Consider the following 19,054-nt stretch of genomic DNA (forward strand, 5'->3'; position numbering starts at 1 on the left):
TCTGTATCTTCTTCTGTATCTTCTTCTGTGTTCTTCTGTGTTCTTCCGGTCTTCCTTTCTTCTCTCCTTCCGGTCTTCTGATCTTCCTTTCTTCTCTCCTTCCGGTCTTCTGTTCTTCTGTTCTTCTTGTCTTCTTGTCTTCTGTTCTTCTTGTCTTCTGACTTCGGCTCTTCTGCCTCCTCCGTCCACTTCTCCCCGCGCCTGCCCTCCTGCTCCTGCCTCATCCCCCTCCCCCACTCGCATCCCCCTCTCTATCTCCCCTATCTAACCCGTTCACTATCTACCTCCCCACTCCTCCTATCTACCTATCTCTCTATCTCTCTAGCCCACTATCTAACTCCCTCACTCTCCACCTCCTCCTATCTTCCTATCTCTCTATCTCTCTATCTATTTCCCTATCCATCGATTTCCCTATCTATTTTCTCTATCTATTTCTCTATCTCTCCCCCCCTCCCCCACCCCCTCTATTACCTATCTTCCTATCCTCTCACTCTACCTCTCACCCTCACCCACCTCTACAACCCCCCCTCCCCTATCTTCTCAACCCTACTCCTATCTTTCTCCCCTATCTCCTAAACCTCCTAACACTCACCCCCCTCCACCCTTAAACCCCCTTCCCCCAGCTCTTCTCACTCTACCTGTCCCCCCCTCCCTCGCGCTTTCCCGCCGCGACCTCCTGCACGCCCCGCCCCCCTGCTCCCATTCGCCCCCACCTGACCCCTCCCCCCCTCCTACCTCACATGGCGGCCGCTGCGCGACAGTGGTAGCGACCCTTGACCCAAGGGTAGGTCGCTCCCCCTGCCGCTGCAGCTCCTCCAGGTTCCTGAGTTCCTGAGACCCACCTCACAGTAAGTACCCCCCACCTCCCAGCCCCTCGCTCTGCCCTGCGCTACTCACCCTCTCTCCTTCTCCTGCGTCTTTTCTTCTTTTCTTCTTCTCTGTTCTTCTGTTCTTCCTCCTCGCTCCTCGTCTGTAATCTTCTTCTGTACTCTTCTTTCCCCCGTCTTCACTCTACTTCTCTTCTTCCTCATCTTCTTCTGTGGTCTTCTGCCCTCTGTTCTTCGTTTTCTGTATATTCTTCTGTATCTTCTTCTGTATCTTCTTCTGTGTTCTTCTGTGTTCTTCTGTGTTCTTCCGGTCTTCCTTTCTTCTCTCCTTCCGGTCTTCTGTTCTTCTGTTCTTCTGTTCTTCTTGTCTTCTGTTCTTCTTGTCTTCTTGTCTTCTGTTCTTCTTGTCTTCTGACTTCGGCTCTTCTGCCTCCTCCGTCCTCTTCTCCCCGCGCCTGCCCTCCTGCTCCTGCCTCATCCCCCTCCCCCACTCGCATCCCCCTCTCTATCTCCCCTATCTAACCCGTTCACTATCTACCTCCCCCACTCCTCCTATCTACCTATCTCTCTATCTCTCTATCCCACTATCTAACTCCCTCACTCTCCACCTCCTCCTATCTTCCTATCTCTCTATCTATTTCCCTATCTATCGATTTCCCTATCTATTTTCTCTATCTATTTCTCTATCTCTCCCCCCCTCCCTCACCCCCTCTATTACCTATCTTCCTATCCTCTCACTCTACCTCTCACCCTCACCCACCTCTACAACCCCCCCTCCCCTATCTTCTCAACCCTACTCCTATCTTTCTCCCCTATCTCCTAAACCTCCTAACACTCACCCCCCTCCACCCTTAAACCCCCTCCCCCAGCTCTTCTCACTCTACCTGTCCCCCCCTCCCTCGCGCTTTCCCGCCGCGACCTCCTGCACGCCCCCGCCCCCCAGCTCCCATTCGCCCCCACCTGACCCCTCCCCCCCCTCCTACCTCATATGGCGGCTGCTGCGCGACAGTGGTAGCGACCCTTGACCCAAGGGTAGGTCTCTCCCCCTGCCGCTGCAGCTCCTCCAGGTTCCTGAGTTCCTGAGACCCACCTCACAGTAAGTACCCCCCACCTCCCAGCCCCTCGCTCTGCCCTGCGCTACTCACCCTCTCTCCTGCTCCTGCTTCTTTTCTTCTTTTCTCCTTCTCTGTTCTTCTGTTCTTCCTCCTCGCTCCTCGTCTGTAATCTTCTTCTGTACTCTTCTTTCCCCCGTCTTCACTCTACTTCTCTTCTTCCTCATCTTCTTCTGTGGTCTTCTGCCCTCTGTTCTTCGTTTTCTGTATCTTCTTCTGTATCTTCTTCTGTATCTTCTTCTGTGTTCTTCTGTGTTCTTCTGTGTTCTTCCGGTCTTCCTTTCTTCTCTCCTTCCGGTCTTCTGTTCTTCTGTTCTTCTGTTCTTCTTGTCTTCTGTTCTTCTTGTCTTCTTGTCTTCTGTTCTTCTTGTCTTCTGACTTCGGCTCTTCTGCCTCCTCCGTCCTCTTCTCCCGCGCCTGCCCTCCTGCTCCTGCCTCATCCCCCTCCCCCACTCGCATCCCCCTCTCTATCTCCCCTATCTAACCCGTTCACTATCTACCTCCCCCACTCCTCCTATCTACCTATCTCTCTATCCCACTATCTAACTCCCTCACTCTCCACCTCCTCCTATCTTCCTATCTCTCTATCTATTTCCCTATCTATCGATTTCCCTATCTATTTTCTCTATCTATTTCTCTATCTCTCCCCCCTCCCTCACCCCCTCTATTACCTATCTTCCTATCCTCTCACTCTACCTCTCACCCTCACCCACCTCTACAACCCCCCCCCTATCTTCTCAACCCTACTCCTATCTTTCTCCCCTATCTCCTAAACCCCCTAACACTCACCCCCCTCCACCCTTAAACCTCCCTCCCCCAGCTCTTCTCACTCTACCTGTCCCCCCCTCCCTCGCGCTTTCCCGCCGCGACCTCCTGCACGCCCCCGCCCCCCAGCTCCCATTCGCCCCCACCTGACCCCTCCCTCCTACCTCATATGGCGGCCGCTGCGCGACTGCGCAGCGGGCGTGCAGGCAAGCCCGTCTGCGCCCGTCTGCGCCCGTCCGCGCCCGTCCGCGCCTGTCCCGCACCCAGCGCCACGACCCCTGGACCCCAGCTCTCCCAAGCCCCGCTGACCCGCTACGACCCCACCACCCTCCACGCCCTCAACCCAGGACGCTCCAACACTTGCTTCCAAGCTCACCCCAAACGCACCGATGGACCCTTCACCTGCAACTCCTGCAAACGCACCTTCCACCACGCAACAACCATGACCACCAGCCCACGCGCCATCAACCACCTCAAGTGCATCCTAGTCAACGCTCGCTCCGTCCACAAACACGCCGTTGAACTCTGGGACCTCCTGGACTCCATAGCACCGGACGTCGCCTTCATCACGGAGACCTGGATGAACGCCTCCTCGGCCCCTGACATCGCCACTGCCATCCCCGAAGGCTACAAGATCTCCAGAAAAGACTGCACCAACCAGGTAGGAGGAGGTATTGTCTTCAAAGACTCTATCAGCGTCACCACCTCCACCGAAGACACCCCTCTCGCCGCTGAAAACCTGCATTTTCAGATTCGCACCGATCCGAGCACCACCCTCAGAGGATCCCTCATCTACCGTCCTCCCGGGCCACGCGCCCCTTTCAGCGACACCATCGCCGACTTCATCTCCCCGCACGCCCTCGCCTCGCCGGACTACATCCTCCTAGGTGACCTCAACTTCCATCTGGAACAAAACAACGACCCCAACACCACCACCCTGCTCGACAACCTCGTCAACCTCGGCCTCAAACAACTGGTGAACACCGCCACCCACATCGCCGGACACACGCTTGACCCCATCTTCTCCGCCAGCAAACACGTCTTCTTCAGCCACGCCTCCGCCCTACACTGGACCGACCACAGCTGCGTCCACTTCACATTCCGACGCGAGACCCGCCACCTCCGCACCCAACCCATCCCTCGTCGACAGTGGAACAAGATCCCCAAAGAGCAACTCTTCTCCGCACTCGCCGCCAACCAACCCACCCTCACCACCGACCCCAACGACGCAGCCCTCAACCTCACAAACTGGATCTCCAACTGCGCAGACATCCTTGCTCCCCTCAAACGCACGCATCAACAGACCAACACCAAAAAACCTCTCTGGTTCACTGACACCCTCAAAGAATCAAAGAAAACTTGTCGCGCCCTTGAGAAAGCCTGGCGCAAGGACCGCACCGCTGACAACATGACCGCCCTCAAGAACGCTACCCGCGAACACCACCACCTGATCCGCGCCGCCAAAAGGAACTTTTTCACCGACAGACTGGACAAAAACAGACACAACAGCAGAGAACTCTTCAGCATCGTCAAGGAGTTCTCCAACCCCAGCGCCAACGCCAACGCCGTCACACCCTCACAGGATCTGTGCGAATCCCTCGCCACTTTCTTCCATCGCAAGATTAGCGACCTCCACGACAGCTTCGGACACCAGACCCAACCAAACACCACCGAACCGGCATCCACGGCCATCACCCTCAACAACTGGTCCCACATCAACACGGAAGAAACCAAATCCATCATGAACTCTATCCACTCCGGCGCCCCTTCGGACCCCTGCCCGCACTTCATCTTTAACAAAGCCGACGACATCATCGCCCGCACCTCCAGACCGTCATCAACTCTTCTTTTTCTTATGCTACCTTCCCCGAATGCTGGAAACATGCCGAAGTCAACGCCCTACTAAAGAAACCTACGGCTGACCCGAGCGACCTGAAAAACTTCCGCCCCATCTCTCTTCTGCCTTTCCCAGCCAAAGTAATAGAGAAGACCGTCAACAAACAGCTGACCACCTTCCTGGAAGACAACAACCTGCTCGACCCCTCACAAACCGGATTCCGAACCAACCACAGCACTGAAACCGCCCTCATCTCAGTCACTGACGACATCAGAACCCTGATGGACAACGGTGAAACAGTCGCCCTCATTCTGCTTGACCTCTCGGCTGCCTTTGACACCGTCTGTCACCGCACCCTAATCACCCGCCTCCGCTCCACCGGAATCCAAGGCCAGGCCCTGGACTGGATCGCCTCCTTCCTCTCAAACCGTTCCCAAAGAGTTTACCTCCCTCCGTTTCGCTCAGAACCCACCGAGATCATCTGCGGCGTACCCCAAGGTTCATCACTCAGCCCGACACTCTTCAATGTCTACATGAGCCCCCTCGCCAACATCGTACGCAAGCACGACATCATCATCACCTCCTACGCCGACGACACGCAACTTATACTCTCCCTCACCAAGGACCCCGCCAGCGCCAAGATCAACCTACAAGAGGGTATGAAGGACGTCGCAGATTGGATGAGGCTCAGCCGCCTAAAGCTGAACTCTGAAAAAACGGAAGTCCTCATCCTCGGCAACACCCTGTCCGCCTGGGACGACTCCTGGTGGCCCACAGCCCTCGGCACCGCACCGACCCCCACAGACCACGCCCGCAACCTCGGCTTCATCTTGGACCCTCTTCTCACCATGACCAAGCAAGTCAACGCCGTGTCCTCCGCCTGCTTCCTCACCCTCCGCATGCTCCGCAAGATCTTCAGCTGGATCCCCGCCGACACCAGAAAAACCGTGACCCACGCCCTCGTCACGAGCCGCCTGGACTACGGCAATACCCTCTACGCCGGGACCACAGCCAAACTCCAAAATCGCCTGCAACGCATTCAAAACGCCTCGGCCCGCCTCATCCTCGACATGCCCCGCAGCAGCCACATCTCCGCACACCTGAGACACCTGCACTGGCTCCCAGTCAGCAAAAAGATCACCTTCCGACTTCTCACCCACGCACACAAAGCCCTCCACGACAAGGGACCGGAATACCTCAACAGACGCCTCAGCTTCTACGTCCTCACCCGCCTCCTCCGCTCCTCTGGCCTTGCACTCGCTGCTGTCCCTTGCATCCGCCGCTCCACGGCGGGTGCGAGATCTTTCGCCTTCCTGGCGGCCAAGACCTGGAACTCCCTCCCCACCAGCCTCAGGACCACCCAGGACCACTCCGCTTTCCGGAGACTCCTAAAGACCTGGCTGTTCGAGCAGCGATAACCCCCCCTTTTTCCCCTAGCGCCTTGAGACCCACACGGGTGAGTAGCACGCTTTATAAATGTTAATGATTTGATTTGATTTGGTTTGAATCCCCTATCTCCACTTTACTGTCTTTTTGGGGCAGTAGGGTAACTTTACTCCTATTTTTCAGGGTCTTGTGGTGGGGTATCTTGGACACCCTTAGTGTTTTCTTAGTCTCCCAGCAACCCTCTACACACTACACTAGGCCTGGGGTCGCATTCCACTTTTGAAGGATATAGTTTGTGTTGCCCCAGGCCTATTTTCTCCTATTGCATTCTATTGTGTTCTACAGTGTTTGCACTACTTTTCTAAGTGTTTTACTTAACTGATTTTGGTCTGTGTGTATATTTTGTGTATTTTACTTACCTCCAAGGGAGTAAATCCTGTGAGATACTTTTGGCATATTGTCACTAAAATAAAGTACCTTTATTTTTAGTAACTCTGAGTATTGTGTTTCTTGTGATATAGTGCTATATGATATAAGTGGTATGGTAGGAGCTTTGCATGTCTCCTAGTTCAGCCTAAGCTGCTCTGCTATAGCTACCTCTATCAGCCTAAGCTGCTAGAATACTTCTAATCTACTAATAAGGGATAACTGGACCTGGCACAAGGTGTAAGTACCACTAGGTACCCACTATTAGCCAGGCCAGCCTCCTACAGAATCACAGAGCCCTGCCAAGTTTCCCAGGTCCACATATGATGTGCTGAGCCAGACCACGTGCTCCTGGAGAATTCTGTGTCTTGTAGTCTTTGTCATTCCATAGTCAAACAGGAATTAAAGTCCAGTTTCCACTGTAGTTAACCACAGGCCTGGAGTGGCACATCCCATGAGCAGCAGACAAACATGGCAGCTAAGAACATGGACAATCCATAGCTCTACACTGGTCCACTTTCCCATGGGGTACATATGACAGACATATGGCCACACTGCCATAAGATTTGCCACATGCACAGGCAAAGGGCATGGCTCAGAAAGGGCCTCTGCCCTCGTGGCAGAGGTCACACAGTTGTAAGGGATTTTCTGCATGTGGGGCAGTATCTCTACACTCCAAAATTTCATGGCAGCAATTTACCCCAGGGTATAGGAATTCATCATCTGATGCGGCACCTTCACCCCAAGGTCAGAGACCCTTTGTGAATCAGACCACTCTTGTGAAACTGTCCAGAGAGATCTCACACATGCTTACACTTAATCCCTTAAAGAAGTTGTCCACACTAATTTCTGACGTGTACACATAACATATGTATGGCCAATTTTTGGACTCTTGGCAATGGCTATTCTTTACAGACATCATGTATGGCTTACAAAGTAATCTCAGGATGGAATTTGTGGACAGAGTGTTAACAGTCCAAATATCATCATTGGCAACAGACTGCAAACCGCATGAAGGGCATGACACAACAGGTTCCTCGGGTTAAAAAAGGGTCAACCAGTTGGTCACGCACCTGCATACCCTGCCTGATTTTATGTTACTGTACTGAAATACTTTTTCTTCTTTTTCAGATAATAATGAGGGTTAAGCTGGCAAGCTGCGGCTTTATTGATAATGTGATTCTGGCACAAAAATTTTATGTTCTATACAAACTTTGTGAGGAGCAGCTCACCAAGCAGGTATTTATAGCGTTATGTATTCATGAGTGCATTTATGTATTAAGTATCAATATTCCTAAGCTATTAATGGTGGCACACTCAAAAATGGAAAAGCTGACAGAACAACAATGACAGCATGATTGTGAAGTAGTCAAGTTAAGTTCACAGTGCAGTGAGTTTCGAATATTTGATACAAAACCTAAGATAGCTTGAGATAGTATATGTTGCTTTTTGAAATCCAGAATTTTCGAAGTATGCAGCATTGCGTAGGAAATGGATATTTCACTCCAAGAGACGGATACATTTTCAGGCTGAGTTATGGTAGACTAACTATTACAAAGTGACCTTGAGTTTAGATAACCTGATGAAGACACCACCAAGCTTTTAATCTTAAACATCTGATAGAAACAACTTACCGCACATTCCTTATCTAAGAATTCTCCCCCAGGCCTCAGACTGGTTCCGGAAAACTTTTCTTCAGCAATACGTCTGCACGTCAGTAGAGGGCGTTGTGCAACACGATAGCGACGTCGTCCACGGATATAACGTCGACTGAGTCCATATCGTCATGCCCGATTGTAGGAGGCTGGACTGGCTTGTAGTGAGTACCAAGGGGTACTTGCACCTTGCACCAGGCCCAGTTATCCCTTATTAGTGTATAGGGTGTCTAGCAGCTTAGGCTGATAGATAATGGTAGCTTAGCAGAGCAGCTTAGGCTGAACTAGGAGACGAGTGAAGCTCCTACAGCACCACTAGTGTCACTTGCACAATATCATAAGAAAACACAATACACAGATATGCTAAAAATAAAGGTACTTTATTTTTATGACAATATGCCAAAGTATCTCAGAGTGTACCCTCAGTATGAGGATAGCAAATATACACAAGATTGGTTGCTTGTCCCCTTAACATGGATAAGTACAAGCAACTACTCCTAATAAATGGTGTTGAGGTTCAGGCCTACAGGGACACTGTACTGTATTACAATGGTAATAGAGAAACTGGTCCACCCTGAACAACACCTACTTGGTCACCAGTACCAAGTAACCGATGCTCACAACAACACACTTAGCCACCCCATGGCTGTTGTAAATCTCAACTGGGGGGGCAGGTTACTGGTCCAAAGAAAGTTGTGGTAGCCTCAGATTTACCTGTAGACTGTCTACTAGGAAATGATTTGAAGACATCAGCTTGGTCAGATGTGGAGTTGGAGGCCCATGCAGCAATGCTGGGCATCCCAGGGCATATTTTTGCTTTGACCAGGGCTCAGGCCAAAAAGCAAAAAGGACAGGGTGACTTGGATCCTGGAACAATGGACCAAGTGCTCCCTAAAGTTGGGCTAGTAGAAGTAAAGCACTACCTACTATCCCTCCCTCTACAGTGGATTCTACTTCTGAGGAAGAAGAATTTCCACCCTGTGCAGAACCTAAACCAGAGGAGCTGGAAGCAGACACTGCTGAGCTTTTGGGTGAAGGGGGGCCTGCCAGGGAGGAACTGAGTGTGGCACAGCAGACCTGTCCCACACTAGAGGGTCTAAGATAGCAAGCTGTCAAACAAGCAAATGGGGATGTCAGTGACTCTCACAGAGTTTACTGGGGGGACAACCTCTTGTACACTGAAGCAAGGGATCCAAAACCTGGAGCTGCCAAGAGATTGGTGATTCCTCAGGAGTACAGAAAGTTCCTCCTAACTCTTGCTCACGACATTCCCCTTGCTGGACATTTGGGGCAAATGAAAACTTGGGACAGGCTTGTTCCCTTGTTTCATTGGCCTAGAATGTCTGAGGACACAAAAGATTTTTGTAAGTCCTGTGAAACCTGTCAAGCCAGTGGCAAGACAGGTGGCACACCAAAGGCACCAGTTATTCCACTACCTGTGGTTGGGGTTCCCTTTGAAAGGGTAGGGGTTGACATAGTTGGCCCCCTTGACCCTCCTTCTGCTTCAGGCAATAGGTTTATCTTGGTGGTAGTGGACCATGCCACCAGATATCCTGAAGCAATTCCTCTAAGGACCACTACAGCTCCTGCAGTGGCAAAGGCCCTCCTGGGAATCTTTTCCAGGGTGGGCTTCCCAAAAGAGGTGGTATCAGACAGGGGAAGCAATTTCATGTCTGCTTACTTAAAGGCCATGTGGAAGGAGTGTGGGGTGACATACAAGTTCACCACACCCTATCATCCACAAACAAATGGACTGGTGGAGAGATTTAACAAAACTCTCAAAGGCATGATTATGGGACTCCCTGAAAAACTCCGCAGGAGATGGGATATCCTTTTACCATGCCTCCTTTTTGCTTATAGGGAGGTACCCCAGAAAGGAGTGGGCTTCAGCCCCTTTGAACTTCTTTTTGGTCACCCTGTGAGAGGTCCTCTAACACTTGTAAAGGAGGGTTCGGAAAAACCTTTAAAAGCTCCTAAGCAAGACATAGTGGACTATGTACTTGGCCTAAGATCAAGAATGGCTGAGTACATGAAAAAGGCCAGTAAAAACCTTCAGGCCAGCCAAGAGCTCCAAAAGCAATGGCATGACCAGAAGGCTGTTTTGGTTTAGTACCAACCAGGGCAGAAAGTGTGGGTCTTGGAGCCTGTGGCCCCAAGAGCACTCCAAGACAAATGGAGTGGACCCCACACAATTGTTGAGAAAAAGGGTGAAGTCACCTACTTAGTTGACTTATGCACTGCCAGGAGTCCCCTTAGGGTGCTCCATGTCAATCTCCTGAAACTCTACTATGACAGGGCTGATCTCACCCTGCTCATGGCAACTGATGAGGGACAGGAAGAAGACAGTGATCCTCTTCCTGATCTCTTCTCTTCCACAGAACAAGATGCTCTGGTGGAAGGTGTTATACTGGCAGATTGTCTTACTGCTGAGCAGAAAGACCACTGCATAAATCTCCTGGGTCAGTTTTCTGAACTCTTCTCTACTGTGCCAGGTACCACTACTTGGTGTGAGCACACTATAGATACTGGAGACAGCTTGCCTGTCAAAAGTAAGATCTATAGGCAGCCTGATCATGTCAGAGACTGCATGAAGCAAGAGGTGCAGAAAATGTTAGAACTAGGAGTGGTTGAGCACTCTGAAAGTCCATGGGCTTCTCCTGTGGTACTTGTACCAAAACCTCATTCCAAAGATGGAAAGAAGGAAATGCGGTTTTGTGTAGACTACAGAGGTCTCAACCAAGTAACCAAAACTGACGCTCACCCTATACCCAGGGCAGATGAGCTCATAGATACACTGGCATCTGCCAAGTATCTAAGCACTTTTGATTTGACTGCAGGGTATTGGCAGATCAAATTATCAGAAGATGCTAAAACTAAAACTGCATTTTCAACCATTGGAGGCCATTACCAATTCACAGTAATGCCTTTTGGATTGAAAAATGCACCTGCCACTTTTCAGAGGTTGGTGAACACAGTCCTGCAAGGGCTGGAAGCTTTTAGTGCAGCATATGTGGACGATATAGCTGTCTTTTGCTCCAGCTGGGATGATCACCTGGTCCACCTATGGAAAGTTTTAGAGGCCCTGCAAAAGGAAAGCCTCACTATCAAGGCTTCAAAGTGCCAGATAGGGCAGGGGAAGGTGGTTTATCTGGGACACCTGGTTGGTGGAGAACAGATTGCACCACTTCAGGGGAAAATCCAAACAATTATTGATTGGGTTCCCCCTACTACTCAGACTCAGGTGAGAGCCTTTCTAGGCCTCACTTAGGCTGATAGAAAAGGGTAGCTTAGCAGAGCAGCTTAGGCTGAACTAGGAGGCGTGTAAAGCTCCCACTATACCACTGGTGTCATATGCACAATGTCATAAGAAAACACAATACACACATATACTAAAAATAAAGGTACTTTATTTTTATGACAATATGCCAAAAGTATCGCAGTGAGTACCCTCAGTATGAGGATCGCAAATATACACAAGATATATGTACACAATACCAAAATTATGCAGTAATAGCAATAGAAAGCAATGCAAGCAATGTACAGTCACAATAGATTGCAATGAGAGCACATAGGTATAGGGGCAACACAAACCATATACTCTAGAAGTGGAATGCGAACCACGAATAGACCCCAAACCTATGTGAGTTAGTAGAGGGTAGCTGGGACTGTAAGAAAACAGTGAGGGTTAGAAAAATAGCCCACCCCAAGACCCTGAAAAGTGGGTGCAAAGTGCACCTAAGTTCCCCAGAGAGCACAGAAGTCGTGATAGGGGAATTCTGCAAGGAAGACCAACACCAGCAATGCAACAACAATGGATTTCCGGACGAGAGTACCTGTGGAAGAAGAGGACCAAGTCCAAAAGTCACGATCAAGTCGGGAGTGGGCAGATGCCCAGGAAATGCCAGCTGTGGGTGCAAAGAAGCTGCCACCGGATGGTTGAAGCTGTGGATTCTGCAAGAACGAAGAGGACTAGGAACTTCCCCTTTGGAGGATGGATGTCCCATGTCATGAAGACGGTTGCAGAGGTGTTGCCGTGCAGAAAGACCGCAAACAAGACTTGGTAGCTGCAAGGGTCGCGGTTAGGGATTTTGGATGCTGCTGTGGCCCAGGAGGGACCAGGATGTCGCCAATTGCGTGAGGAGACAGAGGGGGCGCCCAGCAAGACAAGGAGCCCTCACAGAAGCAGGCAGCACCCGCAGAAGTGCCGGAACAGGCACTACAAAGAGGAGTGAACTGGAGCTCACCCTAAGTCACAAAAGAAGATCCCACGACACCGGAGGACAACTCAGGAGGTTGTGCACTGCAGGTTAGAGTGTCAGGGACATAGGCTTGGCTGTGCACAAAGGAAATCCTGGAAGAGTGCACAGGAGCCAGAGCAGCTGCAAATCACGCGGTACCCAGCAATGCAGTCTAGTGTGGGGAGGCAAGGACTTACCTCCACCAATCTTGGACTGAAGAGTCACTGGACTGTGGGAGTCACTTGGACAGAGTTGCTGAGTTCCAGGGACCACGCTTGTTGTCCTGAGAGGGGACCTAGAGGACCGGTGATGCAGTCTTTTGGTGCCTGCGGTTGCAGGGGGAAGATTCCATCGACCCAGGGGAGATTTCTTCGGAGCTTCTAGTGCAGAGAGGAGGCAGACTACCCCCACAGCATGCACCACCAGGAAAACAGTCGGGAAGGCGGCCGGATCAGCGTTATAAGGTCGCAGTAGTCGTCTTTGCTACTTTGTAGCAGTTTTGCAGGCGTCCAGAGCAGTCAGCGGGTCGATTCCTTGGCAGAAGGTGAAGAGAGAGATGCAGAGGAACTCTGATGAGCTCTTGCATTGATTATCTAAAGAATTCCATAAAGCAGAGACCCTAAATAGCCAGAAAAGGCGGTTTGGCTACTTAGGAAGGAGGATAGGCTAGCAACACAGGTAAGAGCCTTTCAGAAGGTGTCTCTGACGTCACCTGCTGGCACTGGCCACTCAGAGCAGTCCAGTGTGCCAGCAGCACCTCTGTTTCCAAGATGGCAGAGGTCTGGAGCACACTGGAGGAGCTCTGGGCACCTCCCAGGGGAGGTACAGGTCAGGGGAGTGGTCCCTCCCCTTCCCTTTGTCCAGTTTCGCGCCAGAGCAGGGCTGGGGGATCTCTGAACCTGTGTAGACTGGCTTATGCAGAGATGGGCACCATCTGTGCCCATCAAAGCATTTCCAGAGGCTGGGGGAGGCTACTCCTCCCCAGCCCTGACACCTTTTTCCAAAGGGAGAGGGTGTAACACCCTCTCTCTGAGGAAGTCCTTTGTTCTGCCTTCCTGGGCAAAGCCTGGCTGGACCCCAGGAGTGCAGAAACCTGTCGGAGGGGTTGGCAGCAGCAGCAGCTGCAGTGAAACCCCGGGAAAGGCAGTTTGGCAGTACCCGGGTCTGTGCTAGAGACTCGGGGGATCATGGAATTGTCTCCCCAATGCCAGAATGGCATTGGAGTGACAATTCCATGATCTTAGACAAGTTACGTGGCCATGTTCGGACTTACCATTGTGACGCTATACATAGGTAGTGACCTATGTATAGTGCACGCGCGTAATGGTGTCCCCCCACTCACAAAGTCCGGGGTATTTGCCCTGAACAATGTGGGGGCACCTTGGCTAGTGCCAGGGTGCCCACACACTAAGTAAGTTAGCACCCAACCTTTACCAGGTAAAGGTTAGACATATAGGTGACTTATAAGTTACTTAAGTGCAGTGGTAAATGATTGTGAAATAACGTGGACATTATTTCACTCAGGCTGCTGTGGCAGGCCTGTGTAAGAATTGTCAGAGCTCCCTATGGGTGGCAAAAGAAATGCTGCAGCCCATAGGGATCTCCTGGAACCCCAATACCCTGGGTACCTCAGTACCATATACTAGGGAATTATAAGGGTGTTCCAGTATGCCAATGTAAATTGGTAAAATTGGTCACTAGCCTGTTAGTGACAATTGGGAAAGAAATGAGAGAGCATAACCACTGAGGTTCTGGTTAGCAGAGCCTCAGTGAGACAGTTAGTCATCACACAGGTAACACATACAGGGCACACTTATGAGCACTGGGGCCCTGGCTGGCAGGGTCCCAGTGACACATTCATCTAAAACAACATATATACAGTGAAATATGGGGGTAACATGCCAGGCAAGATGGTACTTTCCTACACAACCCCTCCCCCCCCAAATGAAGGACAATAAGACTAGCAATGCCCTGATGAGTCTTCATTGTCTAAGTGGAAATATCTGGAAAGTCCATCTGCATTGGAGTGGGTACTCCCAGGTCTATGTTCCACTGTATAATCCATTCCCTGTAGGGATATGGACCACCTCAACAATTTAGGGTTTTCACCTTTCATTTGTTTTAGCCAAAGTAGAGGTTTATGGTCTGTTTTAACAATGAAGTGAGTGCCAAACAGGTATGGCCTCAACTTCTTCAGTGCCCAGACCACAGCAAAGGCCTCCCTCTCTATGGCAGACCAACGCTTTTCTCTAGGGGTCAACCTCCTGCTTATAAAATCAACAGGTTGATCCTGGCACTCAGAATTAAGTTGTGATAAGACTGCCCCTACCCCTAATTCAGATGCATCAGTTTGGACAATGAATTTTTTGGAGTAACAGAGGCTTTTCAGGACAGGTGCGGAGCACATGGCCTGCTTCAGCTCCTCAAAAGCTTTCTGACAGTTAGCTGTCCACAATACCTTTTTAGGCATTTTCTTTGAAGTGAGGTCATTAAGATGGGCTGCTATGGAGCCATAGTTCTTTATGAACCTCCTGTAGTACCCAGTGAGGCCTAAGAAGGCTCTCACCTGAGTCTGAGTTGTAGGGGAACCCAATCTATGATAGTTTGGACTTTCCCCTGAAGTGGTGCAATCTGTTCTCCACCTACCAGGTGTCCCAGATAAACCACTTTCCCCTGCCCCATCTTGCACTTTGAAGCCTTGATAGTGAGGCCTGCCTTTTGCAGGGCCTCCAAAACGTTCCACAGGTGGACCAGGTGATCATCCCAGGTGGAGCTAAAGACAGCTATATCATCTAGATATGCTGCACTAAAAGCCTCCAACCCTTGCTGGACTGTATTCACCAACCTCTGAAAAGTGGCAGGTGCATTTTTCAAACCAAAGGGCATTACTGTGAATTGGTAGTGCCCTCCAATGGTAGAAAATGCAGTTTTTGCTTTAGCATCCTCTGATAACTTGATCTGCCAATACCCTGCAGTCAAATCAAAGGTGTTTAGATACTTGGCAGATGCCAGTGTATCTATTAGCTCATCTGCCCTGGGTATATGGTGAGCATCAGTTTTTGTTACCTGGTTGAGACCTCTGTAGTCAACACAAAATCTCATTTCCCTTTTCCCATCTTTGGAATGAGGCTTTGGTACAAGTACCACAGGAGAGGCCCATGGACTTTCAGAGTGCTCAACCACTCCTAGTTCAAGCATTTTCTGAACCTCTTGTTGTATACAGTCTCCGACATGGTCAGGCTGCCTATAGATCTTACTTTTGACAGGCAAGCTGTCTCCAGTATCTAAAGTGTGCTCACACCAAGAAGTGGTGCCTGGCACAGTAGAAAAGAGTTCAGAAAACTGATCCAGGAGATTTATGCAGAGGTCTTTCTGCTCAGCAGTAAGACAATCTGCCAGAACTACACCTTCTGTCACGGTGTAGGTACTCCTCAGACTCGGTGTGATGCAAACAAGATCCACCTCCTGACACCACCAAGTCACTGATAAAAAACCACAGTGCATTGGAGTAATCAAGCGAGGGAAGGAAGGGGAAGGATCAGCAGGGACGGGATAACTGTAAAGAAAAATACACAGTGTTAATTATCACATTGTCTGTCTATTCTCATAAGGTCTCACTAAAACCAAAACGACCTGGACTGCCCATAACTCATAAGGGCAGAACTAGTCCAAAGCCTGACTATGTTCCATCAGCATCACCAATGGATGCCCCAAGCCACCTACGGCCACTAATAATCACCTAAGGGTCTCACCGCCCTTCCTCCTAAACAATACTACAGAACGTATAACGAAACGAACATGAGGAGAAAGAATAAGGTGAAGAAAATCCCACTAAGCCTTTCGTTAATGTCACGTATATTTGAAGAAGTACTTCGTTCATATCTCTGTGAATGTTGACAAGAATTATTTGTCCCGGCTGTTTGGAATCCTGCAAACAGTAAATCTCATTCTGAATCGCCGCCAACAAAAAGCCAAAAGATTATGTCTCATAAGATCGCTGTTCCTTTATTATGGTACCTCAAAAGTAAAGTGCTCCAATTTATGACAGTCACCCCCAACCTGGCCGTAATGAATGCAGAAATAAAGAAAGGCGATAGCCTCCGGCAAGTAGCAAGCTTGCCGCTTACCACCTTCTTAGTACTCGGAATTCGAAAGGAGGAGCAGCTCGGAACTCCTTCTACCGGTAAAAGGTCAGTTTCCAGGAGGGGGCCATGCTGAATCTCATTCCTCTTCACGGACCGCCGATGAATTCCCCCCCTGGGGAACGCCGTCCGCTCCTACTTCGTTGAGGCTCCGACCTGCCTCATTAGCACAAATAACGCACACCCTTTCCAGGGTGCGCCGACTTTTACGCGATCTCTACCGCGCTGGGCTTCATGGGAAGTGTAGTCCTTAATGACTACAATCTCCCGATCGGCCCTGTAGGCGCCGGCTAGCACCTGACAGTACGCCCACCTCCAAAGCGCCTCCTAGGGCCAGGTTTAGTGGGATGACAAGCATGAAACCGTTGCACCGCCCTAGGGGCATGAACATTGCCTTCCGGCTCCCATGAATCCTCCTCGGCCTCATACCCTTTCCACGACACCAAGTACCATAACTTACCCCCTCGTAGTTTGGAATCCAACACTTTGCGCACCTCATACTCCAGCTGTCCGTCTCTAACCACCGGAGGCACCGCCCGCCGGGTCGCGGACAGAGCTGGCTTCAAAAGGCTGCAATGAAACACCGGATGGATTCTTAAGGAAGCAGGTAAGTTGAGACGGTAAGCCACAGGGTTTATCTTGCGTACCACCTCATAAGGACCAATGTAACGAGGATGAAAGATGCTACGCATCTTAAAACGTATATACTTGGTGGAAAGCCACACTCGGTCCCCTGGCTGGTACACCGGCCCCTCACGCCGATGTACATCACCCCATTTCTTATACTGTTCCTTGGCTTTATCCAAATTAAATCGTATTTTCTTTTGCATGGATTGTAGGTTCTTAACCATAGCATGGACAGTAGGTTGATCCGTGACTTCCCGAGGTATGATTATGGGCAACATCTCCGCGTGAAACCCTGTGTTAGCACGAAAAGGAGACTCCCTTATCGAGCTATGCCAAGCATTGTTGTACGATAGTTCGGCCAGCCATAGCAATGACACCCACGATTCCTGCGCGTCTTTTGCATAGCACCTCAGATATTTCTTCAGGGTTTGGTTGAGACGCTCCGTCTGTCCATCTGTTTGTGGGTGAAAACTGGTGGATAGGGCGGATTCAATGCGCAGAACCTTGCACCACATGCGCCAAAACCTAGCAACGAACTGGGGGCCTCTGTCTGAAATAATGGTTCTTGGTAAACCATGTAACCGCACCACTTGAGACAGAATTAGATGGGCGGTCTGACTTGCTGTAGGTAGGTTTCTACAAGGGAGAAAGTGACCCATCTTGGTAAGACTATCAATTACCACCATGATAGCATTGTACCCCTGATCCATTGGCAATCCTACCACAAAATCCACGCTGATGGTTTGCCATGGTTTTTCCGGAGTGGGCAAAGGCATCAGCTTGCCCTGGCTCTTCGCGTTTTCTCCCTTGGATCGAGCACATATCTCACACCGAGCTACCCATGTCGCAACGTCCTTAGCCCAACCTTTCCACCTGAAATGTCGTTGCACTATTTGCGCAGTTTTGGTGTACCCCGGATGACCAGCTGTTACCGCATCATGACACCAATTGAAGGCTTGCATTCGAAGTTCAGGTGTTGGTAAATACAAACGATTACCTTGCAACGGTATTCCGTGCTTAAGGGTACGGTCCTGACTTACTTCGGCCCACTCCTTCCACTGAGCAGCAGACTTATGCTTAGAGACCTTTTCTAGGAAGTGAGATATATGAAGGGCACAAAGCACTTTTTCCGGTTGGATGATTGCTTCATCAGGTCTTGAAGTGACGTTCCTCGCGTCCCTTTGTCTAGACAGTGAATCTGCCTTGCGATTGTCGACCCCAGGACGGAAGGTTACTACAAACTCATATTCTGAAAAGAACAGCATCCACCTCATTTGCCGCTGGGTAAGCTGTCTAGCCTCCTTCATATACTGCAGGTTTCGGTGATCAGTATATACCGTGACCGGGTGTTGGGCCCCCCAGAGATGGTGTCTCCATTCCTGAAATGCCTTCTTGATGGCTAGTAGTTCTTTTTCTGCCACCGTATAATTGAGTTCCGCAGCAGATAGCTTCTTAGATAAAAACGCCACCGGATGAAGCTGTCCTGAGGTCTTGTTTCTTTGGGATAACACAGCCCCAATGGCTATATCCGAGGCATCTGCTTCGACTATAAAAGGTACTTCTGGCTGTGGATGCTGGAGTATAGGCGCTGAGCAGAAGGCCTGTTTTAAGAAGCAGAAGGCCTCCTCTGCCTCTTCTGACCAAACAAAAGACACTCCCTTTCTTAGCAACCTTGTTATAGGTGACACCATGTGGGAAAAATGACAGATGAATCTTCTATAGTAATTAGAAAACCCCAGGAAGCATTGCACATCTCTCACACTAGTGGGCACTGGCCACTCTTGAACCGCCTGTATTTTTCTTGTCGACATGCAGAACCCTTCCGGGCTTAAATCCACCCCCAAGAACTCAACCTTCTGTACATGGAACTCGCATTTGCTCAGTTTGCAATAAAGATGGTGCTGTTGCAATGCTTGGAGTACTAGGGAAACATGTTCCATGTGCCGCTCTAAGGAGATAGAATACACCAATATGTCATCTATATAGACGATCACAAAGTGGTCTACGTATTCTTTGAGAACATCGTTCAGAAAGTATTG

At 50.2% G+C, this 19,054-nt stretch overlaps 1 protein-coding gene across 1 annotated transcript in view; it reads left to right on the forward strand.

Moving 5' to 3' along the window:
- DNAH8 (dynein axonemal heavy chain 8) overlaps window positions 1–19,054 on the forward strand; it is a 9,979,189-nt gene that overhangs the window by 6,649,346 nt on the left and 3,310,789 nt on the right. The window contains exon 51 of the mRNA XM_069236651.1: window positions 7,485–7,592. Within this exon, the coding sequence (XP_069092752.1) occupies window positions 7,485–7,592 (108 nt within the window). The remainder of the gene's footprint in view (window positions 1–7,484; window positions 7,593–19,054) is intronic.

Source organism: Pleurodeles waltl, chromosome 5 (assembly GCF_031143425.1).
Source record: "Pleurodeles waltl isolate 20211129_DDA chromosome 5, aPleWal1.hap1.20221129, whole genome shotgun sequence".
Lineage (NCBI taxonomy): Eukaryota > Metazoa > Chordata > Amphibia > Caudata > Salamandridae > Pleurodeles > Pleurodeles waltl.